This window comes from Scardinius erythrophthalmus (genome assembly GCF_964197995.2).
Source record: "Scardinius erythrophthalmus genome assembly, chromosome: 11".
NCBI classification, from domain to species: Eukaryota; Metazoa; Chordata; class Actinopteri; order Cypriniformes; family Leuciscidae; genus Scardinius; species Scardinius erythrophthalmus.
Window position 1 is genome coordinate 1,501,796 of NC_138231.1, and position 12,241 is coordinate 1,514,036.

General features: G+C 44.2%; 1 protein-coding gene across 1 annotated transcript in view; it reads right to left on the reverse strand.

Annotated features, from left to right (window-relative positions):
• LOC308698193 (MAM domain-containing glycosylphosphatidylinositol anchor protein 2) overlaps nucleotides 1-12,241 on the reverse strand; it is a gene marked incomplete at both ends in the record, with an annotated part of 185,740 nt that overhangs the window by 78,507 nt on the left and 94,992 nt on the right. The window contains 2 exons of the mRNA XM_081378113.1: nucleotides 2,584-2,853; nucleotides 3,872-4,004. Coding sequence (XP_081234239.1) covers nucleotides 2,584-2,853; nucleotides 3,872-4,004 — 403 coding nt within the window. The remainder of the gene's footprint in view (nucleotides 1-2,583; nucleotides 2,854-3,871; nucleotides 4,005-12,241) is intronic.

Sequence of the window (12,241 nt, forward strand, 5' to 3'; positions counted from 1 at the left end):
GTGTAAAGCGTGGGATGCAGTGGTGTAAAGCGTGGGATGCAGTGGTGTAAAGCGTGGGATGCAGTGGTGTGCAGTGGGATGCAGTGGGATGCAGTGGTGTAAAGAGTGGGATGCAGTGGAGTAAAGCGTGGGATGCAGTGGGGTAAAGCGTGGGATGCAGTGGTGTAAAGCGTGGGATGCAGTGGAGTAAAGCGTGGGATGCAGTGGGGTAAAGCGTGGGATGCAGTGGAGTAAAGCGTGGGATGCAGTGGAGTAAAGCGTGGGATGCAGTGGAGTAAAGCGTGGGATGCAGTGGTGTAAAGCGTGGGATGCAGTGGTGTAAAGCGTGGGATGCAGTGGTGTAAAGCGTGGGATGCAGTGGTGTAAAGCGTGAGATGCAGTGGTGTTAAGCGTGGGATGCAGTGGTGTAAAGCGTGGGATGCAGTGGTGTGCAGTGGGATGCAGTGGTGTAAAGCGTGGGATGCAGTGGTGTGCAGTGGGATGCAGTGGTGTAAAGCGTGGGATGCAGTGGTGTAAAGCGTGGGATGCAGTGGTGTAAAGCGTGGGATGCAGTGGTGTAAAGCGTGGGATGCAGTGGTGTGCAGTGGGATGCAGTGGTGTTAAGCGTGGGATGCAGTGGTGTTAAGCGTGGGATGCAGTGGTGTGCAGTGGGATGCAGTGGTGTAAAGCGTGGGATGCAGTGGTGTAAAGCATGGGATGCAGTGGTGTAAAGCGTGGGATGCAGTGGTGTAAAGCGTGGGATGCAGTGGTGTAAAGCGTGGGATGCAGTGGTGTAAAGCGTGGGATGCAGTGGTGTGCAGTGGGATGCAGTGGTGTAAAGCGTGGGATGCAGTGGTGTAAAGCGTGGGATGCAGTGGTGTAAAGCGTGGGATGCAGTGGTGTAAAGCGTGGGATGCAGTGGTGTGCAGTGGGATGCAGTGGTGTGCAGTGGGATGCAGTGGGATGCAGTGGTGTAAAGAGTGGGATGCAGTGGAGTAAAGCGTGGGATGCAGTGGGGTAAAGCGTGGGATGCAGTGGTGTAAAGCATGGGATGCAGTGGTGTAAAGCGTGGGATGCAGTGGTGTTAAGCGTGGGATGCAGTGGTGTAAAGCATGGGATGCAGTGGTGTAAAGCATGGGATGCAGTGGTGTAAAGCGTGGGATGCAGTGGTGTAAAGCATGGGATGCAGTGGTGTAAAGCGCGGGATGCAGTGGTGTAAAGCGTGGGATGCAGTGGTGTAAAGCATGAGATGCAGTGGTGTAAAGCGTGAGATGCAGTGGTGTAAAGCGTGAGATGCAGTGGTGTAAAGCATGAGATGCAGTGGTGTAAAGCGTGAGATGCAGTGGTGTAAAGCATGAGATGCAGTGGTGTAAAGCATGAGATGCAGTGGTGTAAAGCGTGAGATGCAGTGGTGTAAAGCGTGAGATGCAGTGGTGTAAAGCGTGAGATGCAGTGGTGTAAAGCGTGAGATGCAGTGGTGTAAAGCATGAGATGCAGTGGTGTAAAGCATGAGATGCAGTGGTGTAAAGCGCGGGATGCAGTGGTGTAAAGCGTGGGATGCAGTGGTGTAAAGCATGAGATGCAGTGGTGTAAAGCGTGAGATGCAGTGGTGTAAAGCGTGAGATGCAGTGGTGTAAAGCGTGAGATGCAGTGGTGTAAAGCGTGAGATGCAGTGGTGTAAAGCATGAGATGCAGTGGTGTAAAGCATGAGATGCAGTGGTGTAAAGCGTGAGATGCAGTGGTGTAAAGCATGGGATGCAGTGGTGTAAAGCGTGGGGTGCAGTGGTGTAAAGCGTGGGGTGCATTAACTGTCATGAAATGAAATGTTACTATGCAAAAAATCTTAAGGGTCCTAACAACAGGCTTAATTTTCTTCGCACAAAATATGACTGCTTATATTTTGGCCTGAACAGTTTTTGACAGTTTGATGAGATTCACACAAATGACTTCATCGTAATTGTGCCTTTAACAATCATTTAGGCTGCGATGTGCCAAAGGCTCTTCCCTTCACAGCCAAACGAGAACTGTGATATAAACCTGATCTACATTTCACAGACTAACAGCCTCAAAGAGACACAAGAAACGTCGTTTCACAAGGAGCTCCTTTGGTGTGACAATCAATATTTAAAATCACACTGGACTGATGAACTGATTCTGGAAGCAAAATTGAGGATTTCATGCAGCTTTCAGAACGAGCGCTAGAACAGCAGTTGCTCCCTCATCACTCTTTCACAATAAGGCAAAGACACACACACACACACACACACACACACACACACACACACACACACACACACACACACACACACACACACACACACACACACACACACACACACTCACTCACTCATTTACACACACACTCACTCACACACACACACACACTCACTCACACACTCTCACACTCACACACACACACACTCACTCTGATGTTTGCTTCATAATAGTTGACAAATATACCTGGCATTATATTGCGATTATTGTCGACTCCTTGATAAATTGCTTTAAAGATCTTAAAGAATCTTCTAAATGCATATATCATTGCTATTTTAAGACATAAAAGTAATCAAAGTTGTTGTTTTTTTTTTGTTTTTGTTTTTTTACCTCTAACGATGATGGTAGTGGATTTCTTTGCCGGGTTTCCCACGTTGTTGCTGGCGACGCACCCGTAGATCCCGGCGTCCTCAGAGGAGACCGCGGGAATCGTGAGGGTCCCGTCCTTCATCAGGCTCTTCTCCGGCAGAGATCCGGCACTGCTGGTCCAGGTGAGGCTCGGCTCCGGCTCTCCTCCGGTGCTGATGCACACCAGAGACACCGTCTGGCCCGGGTTCACCACGATCGGGTCCTCCACCAACAGCTTAATGGAGGCCGGAGCTGCAGGACGACATCATTTGTTGCCATTGCTAATTGTTCTGGTTTAATTACTTAGTGTTTACTTGTCTGTAATAATGCTTGAAATTTATATTAGTTAAGCTAAAATTACACAATTATGTTGCCTTTTCGGTTTATCTGTATTGTTTCTTTGTCTTCTGTTAAGTTTTTTTTTTTTTTTTTTTTTTTTTTGTAAAGCGACCTTGAGTTTGTAGAAAGGCACTATATAAAATAAACATATTATTATTATTATTATTTAAGTGTTCTTTAGCCTGTTGATTTTTGTTCATGATATTCAGCTTCAATTAAATGTTTTGCAATAAGATTAAATGTGAATGATATCTGTTTTTCTTTTTTTACCTTTTACGAAATTAAGAATCAATAAGAATCGGAATCAAAATCATTAAAATTCGAACGATATCCAACCCTACTTAAGATTATCAGCTATTGGCATTGGCCATAATATTGTCATAACTATTAATATGCATTTGCTTTAATTAGTCCTTTTTTAGGCAAGGCAAGTTTATTTATATAGCGCTATGTATTTATATAACACATTACACTATGGCAATTCAAAGTGCTTTACACAGAAAGGAATTAAAATCACAAATAATCACAAAATAAAAGCAAGGAAAACTAAAACAGTTATAAAAGGAATTAAAAGAGAGATATGATACAGTTATAAAGCAAATTAAAAGTATCACCAGTGTATTTTTCTTCAGGTCAGTCCAATATTCGTAATAAAAAATCTGTATAAATGCCCGCTGCAATATATTGTCCTTTTAACAGTTAAGGGGTTTTCCAGTGCCGGACACGCTAGTCATTTGTCAGCTGCTTCTCCATGTTCACAAGTTTCAGTCCTTTCAATATAAAAGTCTTCTCTAGTCACTGACTCACTCATAAAGACAGTCTTTCCTGCCATCTAACGGTGAAATAATGTAACTTCTGTTGCTGTTCATGGTCAGGGACTTGGTCTCGAGTACCTTATTGCTTACTTACTTCACTGCCTGAAGAGCCTCACCTGTTTTATTGGTCAGTCTGAAGACGACTTTGCGGTCAGCGATGCCGCACACGTTTCGTACGGAGGCGATGCAACTGTAGTTGGCGTAGTCCTTGGGTCTCAGGTTCTTCAACTTCAGGATCTTCGTTTCCCCCTGGAGCTCAGAGCGAGAGACAGAGAGAAATGTGTGCAAATGTGTGCTTCAATGCATTTAATAGAATAGATGCGGCAGAACTGGAATCAAGTAGATTGTTAAGCACGTTTTCTGTCAAACATGTCCATATTTCCAAATGTCCAAAGCCTGATGCAAAAGTTTATCCAGGGCCGAAACCATCTTAGGCATTGAGCAGGAGGATCACAATTAAAAAAGGCCAGATTGTTCCTCCCAATATGTATTTGTCACAGTCGTGTTTCAGGCAGGAAGACGAAGATAGACGGATCCAGATCAGAATACTCAAAGTTTAATCAAAATACCTCAGACAGGCGATAGCAAACAGAACTAAACATAACGGTGATCGGACAAGGAAAGACAGCAAGGGTACAACTTAAGTAATAAACACAAACGAGATGATTAATAGAGTACAGCTGGTGCAAATGAGCTATATAATGACCGTAACCAAAGACACGTGACAAATGAAAACAAACTGAAGGTCCTTGAAAACAGAAACTAACAGAACATAATGGTGACAGTATTCTTCATACTGCTCTGTTTATTGACAAGAAGTTTTAAAAGTGAGTTTTTAGGCTGGGCTGCCTCAGCGCACATCAATGTCACGATGTGTGAGAGGACCAATTAAATCAAAGAAGGCGGAGCTTCACGGTTCACAGATTCCAAACATGAATTCCAGGTGATGCTTCAGTTTCAATGGTGAAAGAGTGTGAGGTAAGATAATACCTCACTTTATACTTTATAATATACTTTATTTCAGCTCATTTAGTTGAACTTGATATACTAAATTAACTACAACTGAAATAAAACTCTTTTTTTAATTATATAGATATATAATTAAAATATAAAAAAGAAAAACGAATAAAAATAACAAAACCACACAATAAATTTATTAACATTTTAAATAAAACAAAATTGAAAACAGAAAATATATAAATAAAATCTAATTCAAACTATTGAGGTGTCTAAGACCAACATCTAGCTACTGGAGTGCCTCAGGGCTCAGTGTTGGGAGCTTCTCTTCTCCATCTACAAGACATCACTAGATCTGTCATTCAGAAACATGGTTTATCCCATCACTGTTATCATCTAGCTACTGGAGTGCCTCAGGGCTCAGAGCTGGGACCGCTTCTCTTCTCCATCTACATGTCATCACTAGGATCTGTCATTCAGAAACATGGTTTATCCCATCACTGTTATCATCTAGCTACTGGAGTGCCTCAGGGCTCAGTGCTGGGACCGCTTCTCTTCTACATCTACATGTCATCACTAGTGTCTGTCATTCAGAAACATGGTTTATCCCATCACTGTTATCATCTAGCTACTGGAGTGCCTCAGGGCTCAGTGCTGGGACCACTTCTCTTCTCCATCTACATGTCATCACTAGTGTCTGTCATTCAGAAACATGGTTTACCCCATCACTGTTATCATCTAGCTACTGGAGTGCCTCAGGGCTCAGTGCTGAGACCACTTCTCTTCTCCATCTACATGTCATCACTGGGATCTGTCATTCAGAAACATGGTTTATCCCATCACTGTTATCATCTAGCTACTGGAGTGCCTCAGGGCTCAGTGCTGAGACCACTTCTCTTCTCCATCTACATGTCATCACTGGGATCTGTCATTCAGAAACATGGTTTATCCCATCACTGTTATCATCTAGCTACTGGAGTGCCTCAGGGCTCAGTGCTGGGACCACTTCTCTTCTCCATCTACATGTCATCACTAGTGTCTGTCATTCAGAAACATGGTTTATCCCATCACTGTTATCATCTAGCTACTGGAGTGCCTCAGAGCTCAGTGCTGGGACCGCTTCTCTTCTCCATCTACATGTCATCACTAGATCTGTCATTCAGAAACATGGTTTCTCCCATCACTGTTATCATCTAGCTACTGGAGTGCCTCAGGGCTCAGTGCTGGGACCGCTTCTCTTCTACATCTACATGTCATCACTAGATCTGTCATTCAGAAACATGGTTTATCCCATCACTGTTATCATCTAGCTACTGGAGTGCCTCAGGGCTCAGTGCTGAGACCACTTCTCTTCTCCATCTACATGTCATCACTGGGATCTGTCATTCAGAAACATGGTTTATCCCATCACTGTTATCATCTAGCTACTGGAGTGCCTCAGGGCTCAGTGCTGAGACCACTTCTCTTCTCCATCTACATGTCATCACTGGGATCTGTCATTCAGAAACATGGTTTATCCCATCACTGTTATCATCTAGCTACTGGAGTGCCTCAGGGCTCAGTGCTGGGACCGCTTCTCTTCTCCATCTACATGTCATCACTAGATCTGTCATTCAGAAACATGGTTTATCCCATCACTGTTATCATCTAGCTACTGGAGTGCCTCAGGGCTCAGTGATGGACCGCTTCTCTTCTCCATCTACATGTCATCACTAGGATCTGTCATTCAGAAACATGGTTTATCCCATCACTGTTATCATCTAGCTACTGGAGTGCCTCAGGGCTCAGTGCTGGGACCGCTTCTCTTCTACATCTACATGTCATCACTAGATCTGTCATTCAGAAACATGGTTTATCCCATCACTGTTATCATCTAGCTACTGGAGTGCCTCAGGGCTCAGTGCTGAGACCACTTCTCTTCTCCATCTACATGTCATCACTGGGATCTGTCATTCAGAAACATGGTTTATCCCATCACTGTTATCATCTAGCTACTGGAGTGCCTCAGGGCTCAGTGCTGAGACCACTTCTCTTCTCCATCTACATGTCATCACTGGGATCTGTCATTCAGAAACATGGTTTATCCCATCACTGTTATCATCTAGCTACTGGAGTGCCTCAGGGCTCAGTGCTGGGACCGCTTCTCTTCTCCATCTACATGTCATCACTAGATCTGTCATTCAGAAACATGGTTTATCCCATCACTGTTATCATCTAGCTACTGGAGTGCCTCAGGGCTCAGTGATGGACCGCTTCTCTTCTCCATCTACATGTCATCACTAGGATCTGTCATTCAGAAACATGGTTTATCCCATCACTGTTATCATCTAGCTACTGGAGTGCCTCAGGGCTCAGTGCTGGGACCGCTTCTCTTCTCCATCTACATGTCATCACTAGTGTCTGTCATTCAGAAACATGGTTTATCCCATCACTGTTATCATCTAGCTACTGGAGTGCCTCAGGGCTCAGTGCTGAGACCACTTCTCTTCTCCATCTACATGTCATCACTGGGATCTGTCATTCAGAAACATGGTTTATCCCATCACTGTTATCATCTAGCTACTGGAGTGCCTCAGGGCTCAGTGCTGGGACCGCTTCTCTTCTCCATCTACATGTCATCACTAGATCTGTCATTCAGAAACATGGTTTATCCCATCACTGTTATCATCTAGCTACTGGAGTGCCTCAGGGCTCAGTGCTGGGACCGCTTCTCTTCTCCATCTACATGACATCACTAGGATCTGTCATTCAGAAACATGGTTTATCCCATCACTGTTATCATCTAGCTACTGGAGTGCCTCAGGGCTCAGTGCTGAGACCACTTCTCTTCTCCATCTACATGTCATCACTGGGATCTGTCATTCAGAAACATGGTTTATCCCATCACTGTTATCATCTAGCTACTGGAGTGCCTCAGGGCTCAGTGCTGGGACCGCTTCTCTTCTCCATCTACATGTCATCACTAGATCTGTCATTCAGAAACATGGTTTATCCCATCACTGTTATCATCTAGCTACTGGAGTGCCTCAGGGCTCAGTGATGGACCGCTTCTCTTCTCCATCTACATGTCATCACTAGGATCTGTCATTCAGAAACATGGTTTATCCCATCACTGTTATCATCTAGCTACTGGAGTGCCTCAGGGCTCAGTGCTGAGACCACTTCTCTTCTCCATCTACATGTCATCACTGGGATCTGTCATTCAGAAACATGGTTTATCCCATCACTGTTATCATCTAGCTACTGGAGTGCCTCAGGGCTCAGTGATGGACCGCTTCTCTTCTCCATCTACATGTCATCACTAGGATCTGTCATTCAGAAACATGGTTTATCCCATCACTGTTATCATCTAGCTACTGGAGTGCCTCAGGGCTCAGTGCTGGGACCGCTTCTCTTCTCCATCTACATGTCATCACTAGGATCTGTCATTCAGAAACATGGTTTATCCCATCACTGTTATCATCTAGCTACTGGAGTGCCTCAGGGCTCAGTGCTGGGACCGCTTCTCTTCTCCATCTACATGTCATCACTAGTGTCTGTCATTCAGAAACATGGTTTATCCCATCACTGTTATCATCTAGCTACTGGAGTGCCTCAGGGCTCAGTGCTGAGACCACTTCTCTTCTCCATCTACATGTCATCACTGGGATCTGTCATTCAGAAACATGGTTTATCCCATCACTGTTATCATCTAGCTACTGGAGTGCCTCAGGGCTCAGTGCTGGGACCGCTTCTCTTCTCCATCTACATGACATCACTAGGATCTGTCATTCAGAAACATGGTTTATCCCATCACTGTTATCATCTAGCTACTGGAGTGCCTCAGGGCTCAGTGCTGGGACCGCTTCTCTTCTCCATCTACATGACATCACTAGTGTCTGTCATTCAGAAACATGGTTTATCCCATCACTGTTATCATCTAGCTACTGGAGTGCCTCAGGGCTCAGTGCTGGGACCGCTTCTCTTCTCCATCTACATGTCATCACTAGTGTCTGTCATTCAGAAACATGTTTTTTCCCATCACTGTTATCATCTAGCTACTGGAGTGCCTCAGGGCTCAGTGCTGGGACCGATTCTCTTCTCCATCTACATGTCATCACTAGTGTCTGTCATTCAGAAACATGGTTTATCCCATCACTGTTATCATCTAGCTACTGGAGTGCCTCAGGGCTCAGTGCTGGGACCACTTCTCTTCTCCATCTACATGACATCACTAGGATCTGTCATTCAGAAACATGGTTTATCCCATCACTGTTATCATCTAGCTACTGGAGTGCCTCAGGGCTCAGTGCTGGGACCACTTCTCTTCTCCATCTACATGACATCACTAGGATCTGTCATTCAGAAACATGGTTTATCCCATCACTGTTATCATCTAGCTACTGGAGTGCCTCAGGGCTCAGTGCTGGGACCACTTCTCTTCTCCATCTACATGACATCACTAGGATCTGTCATTCAGAAACATGGTTTATCCCATCACTGTTATCATCTAGCTACTGGAGTGCCTCAGGGCTCAGTGCTGGGACCACTTCTCTTCTCCATCTACATGACATCACTAGGATCTGTCATTCAGAAACATGGTTTATCCCATCACTGTTATCATCTAGCTACTGGAGTGCCTCAGGGCTCAGTGCTGGGACCACTTCTCTTCTCCATCTACATGACATCACTAGGATCTGTCATTCAGAAACATGGTTTATCCCATCACTGTTATCATCTAGCTACTGGAGTGCCTCAGGGCTCAGTGCTGGGACCGCTTCTCTTCTCCATCTACATGTCATCACTAGATCTGTAATTCAGAAACATGGTTTATCCCATCACTGTTATCATCTAGCTACTGGAGTGCCTCAGGGCTCAGTGCTGGGACCGCTTCTCTTCTCCATCTACATGTCATCACTAGATCTGTCATTCAGAAACATGGTTTATCCCATCACTGTTATCATCTAGCTACTGGAGTGCCTCAGGGCTCAGTGCTGGGACCGCTTCTCTTCTCCATCTACATGACATCACTAGTGTCTGTCATTCAGAAACATGTTTTTTCCCATCACTGTTATCATCTAGCTACTGGAGTGCCTCAGGGCTCAGTGCTGGGACCGATTCTCTTCTCCATCTACATGTCATCACTAGTGTCTGTCATTCAGAAACATGGTTTATCCCATCACTGTTATCATCTAGCTACTGGAGTGCCTCAGGGCTCAGTGCTGGGACCACTTCTCTTCTCCATCTACATGTCATCACTAGTGTCTGTCATTCAGAAACATGGTTTATCCCATCACTGTTATCATCTAGCTACTGGAGTGCCTCAGGGCTCAGTGCTGGGACCGCTTCTCTTCTCCATCTACATGACATCACTAGGATCTGTCATTCAGAAACATGGTTTATCTCATCACTGTTATCATCTAGCTACTGGAGTGCCTCAGGGCTCAGTGCTGGGACCGATTCTCTTCTCCATCTACATATCATCACTAGTGTCTGTCATTCAGAAACATGGTTTATCCCATCACTGTTATCATCTAGCTACTGGAGTGCCTCAGGGCTCAGTGCTGGGACCGCTTCTCTTCTCCATCTACATGTCTTCACTAGGATCTGTCATTCAGAAACATGGTTTTTCCCATCACTGCAATGCTGATAACTCTACTTCTCATTCCAGAGAGAGGATCTGACGGGAGCCGCTCGCATCTCAGCCTGCCTGATAGACATCTCTTCAACTAAACCTTGTGAAGACAGAACTGTTGTTCTGTGGTCTCGGCCAACCCAACACTACACCACAACCATTCTGGAATTCAGCTAGGTTCATCATCCATAACTCCATACAGGACAGCCAGGAACCTTGGAGTTGTGATTGATGATCAGTTGAACTTTACAGACCACATTGCTAGAACTGCACGGTTCTTCAGATTTGCCTTATACAACATGAGGAGGATCAGGTCCTTCATATCGGAGCTACACAACTCCTGGTCCAAGCTCTTGTTCTCTCCAGACTGGACTATTGTAATGCTCTCTCCTTCCAGCATCGGTCAAACCTCTGCAACTGATCCAGATGCTGCAGCAAGAGTGGTTTTGTGGTGCCATCCATAAGAGGCACTAGAGATGTAATAATATATCGTGTCACAATATAGCGCAATAAAAAAATGCAACAATATGTATTGTGGATAGTTCACCCAAAATAAAATTTTTAAAGGAGTTTTAGTGTCAGTACTACATTAAACTACTATAAATAATGTTGAATATAATGTATAATAATGCAGTGGGTGAATATTTGTGGGTCCTGATAATGCCAAATGTCTGATGTTCCCAGTAAAAGTGTCCTACGTTATTTTAAACATATCGTCAGTGAAAGAGTGCAAGCATATTCGTCTAAAATAGTATTTTCAGCTTCAGAATCATGAATATTGTTATTCTGGTGTCTCTATTGTCCTGTGCTTTGGGTTTCCAGCACCAAGTCCAAGACTATTCATTTACACACACAATGTCATATCAAATCTAGCATTTTAATCCACAGTACATTTTTTGTTAACCTTTTATCATATGTCTTGGAGTATCGCAATAATATCGTGAGTTCAGTATCGTGATATGTATCGAATCGTGACATGACTATCGTTACACCCCTAAGAGGCACAGTTAACTTTTTTATGGTTTTAATTTCAGTTTTAGTTAACTATAATAACCATGTTTTAATACATTTGAACTAATTGAATATTGCTTGTTCCACAGCCATATATAAATAATGTTAATGACTAAATTTTCACAGTGAACACAACTATGCTGATTCTGAGCAATTTGAATAAATGCATTTTAAAAACATGATTATTTAAATAAAAGATGCAAATTATAAACCATGCAAATGTTTCTGACCTTGTCTGACAAATATGCATCACGTTACGTTTATTTGTTTATGCTAAAACTGTGCAATGCAAAATCTTACTGTAAATTTAGGCCTGCACGTGTTGAGTGGGTTTACTAAATAAAAATGGCAGCAACTAAATCCTAACATACAAAACAAAAAACACAGTGAATGAAGGACATGCGTTCGCAGTACAGCATTATATCGTGAACTTCTCAAAGTGCGAGAAAGGCTTCGGACGCTCGAAGGCATCAGTCGCCGACAGCTTTCATCAGCGCCGCGAGTTCATCATTAATCTGCATCTCATTCCCGTTCCACTGCAAATCCATTCACTGCGTTGCTCATTTCAAAGACAACCTTTGGAATTTGAATTTGCGGAAACGCTAAATGCGTCGGCGGTGCCTTATCGAGTTTCTCCACCGCCATACGGCACCGAAACGCAGGGGGTCTTTAGGCCCATCGGTCCTGAGAGCTTGTAAAGCATCTTCCCATCCGAGAGAAACACAGAGCGCTGGCTTTGATGTGGCGTCCCACTCATCACTGTAGATTAGAATATCAGACAGATACAGTCCTCACATCTAAGAGCTTCCCTGGCTTTCATATTCCGACGATCATTCACCCTCTCCCCAAACGTAATTTCATTATGCGGACTCTGTCTATGTCACCTCCTCGTCTGCGTCCGGCT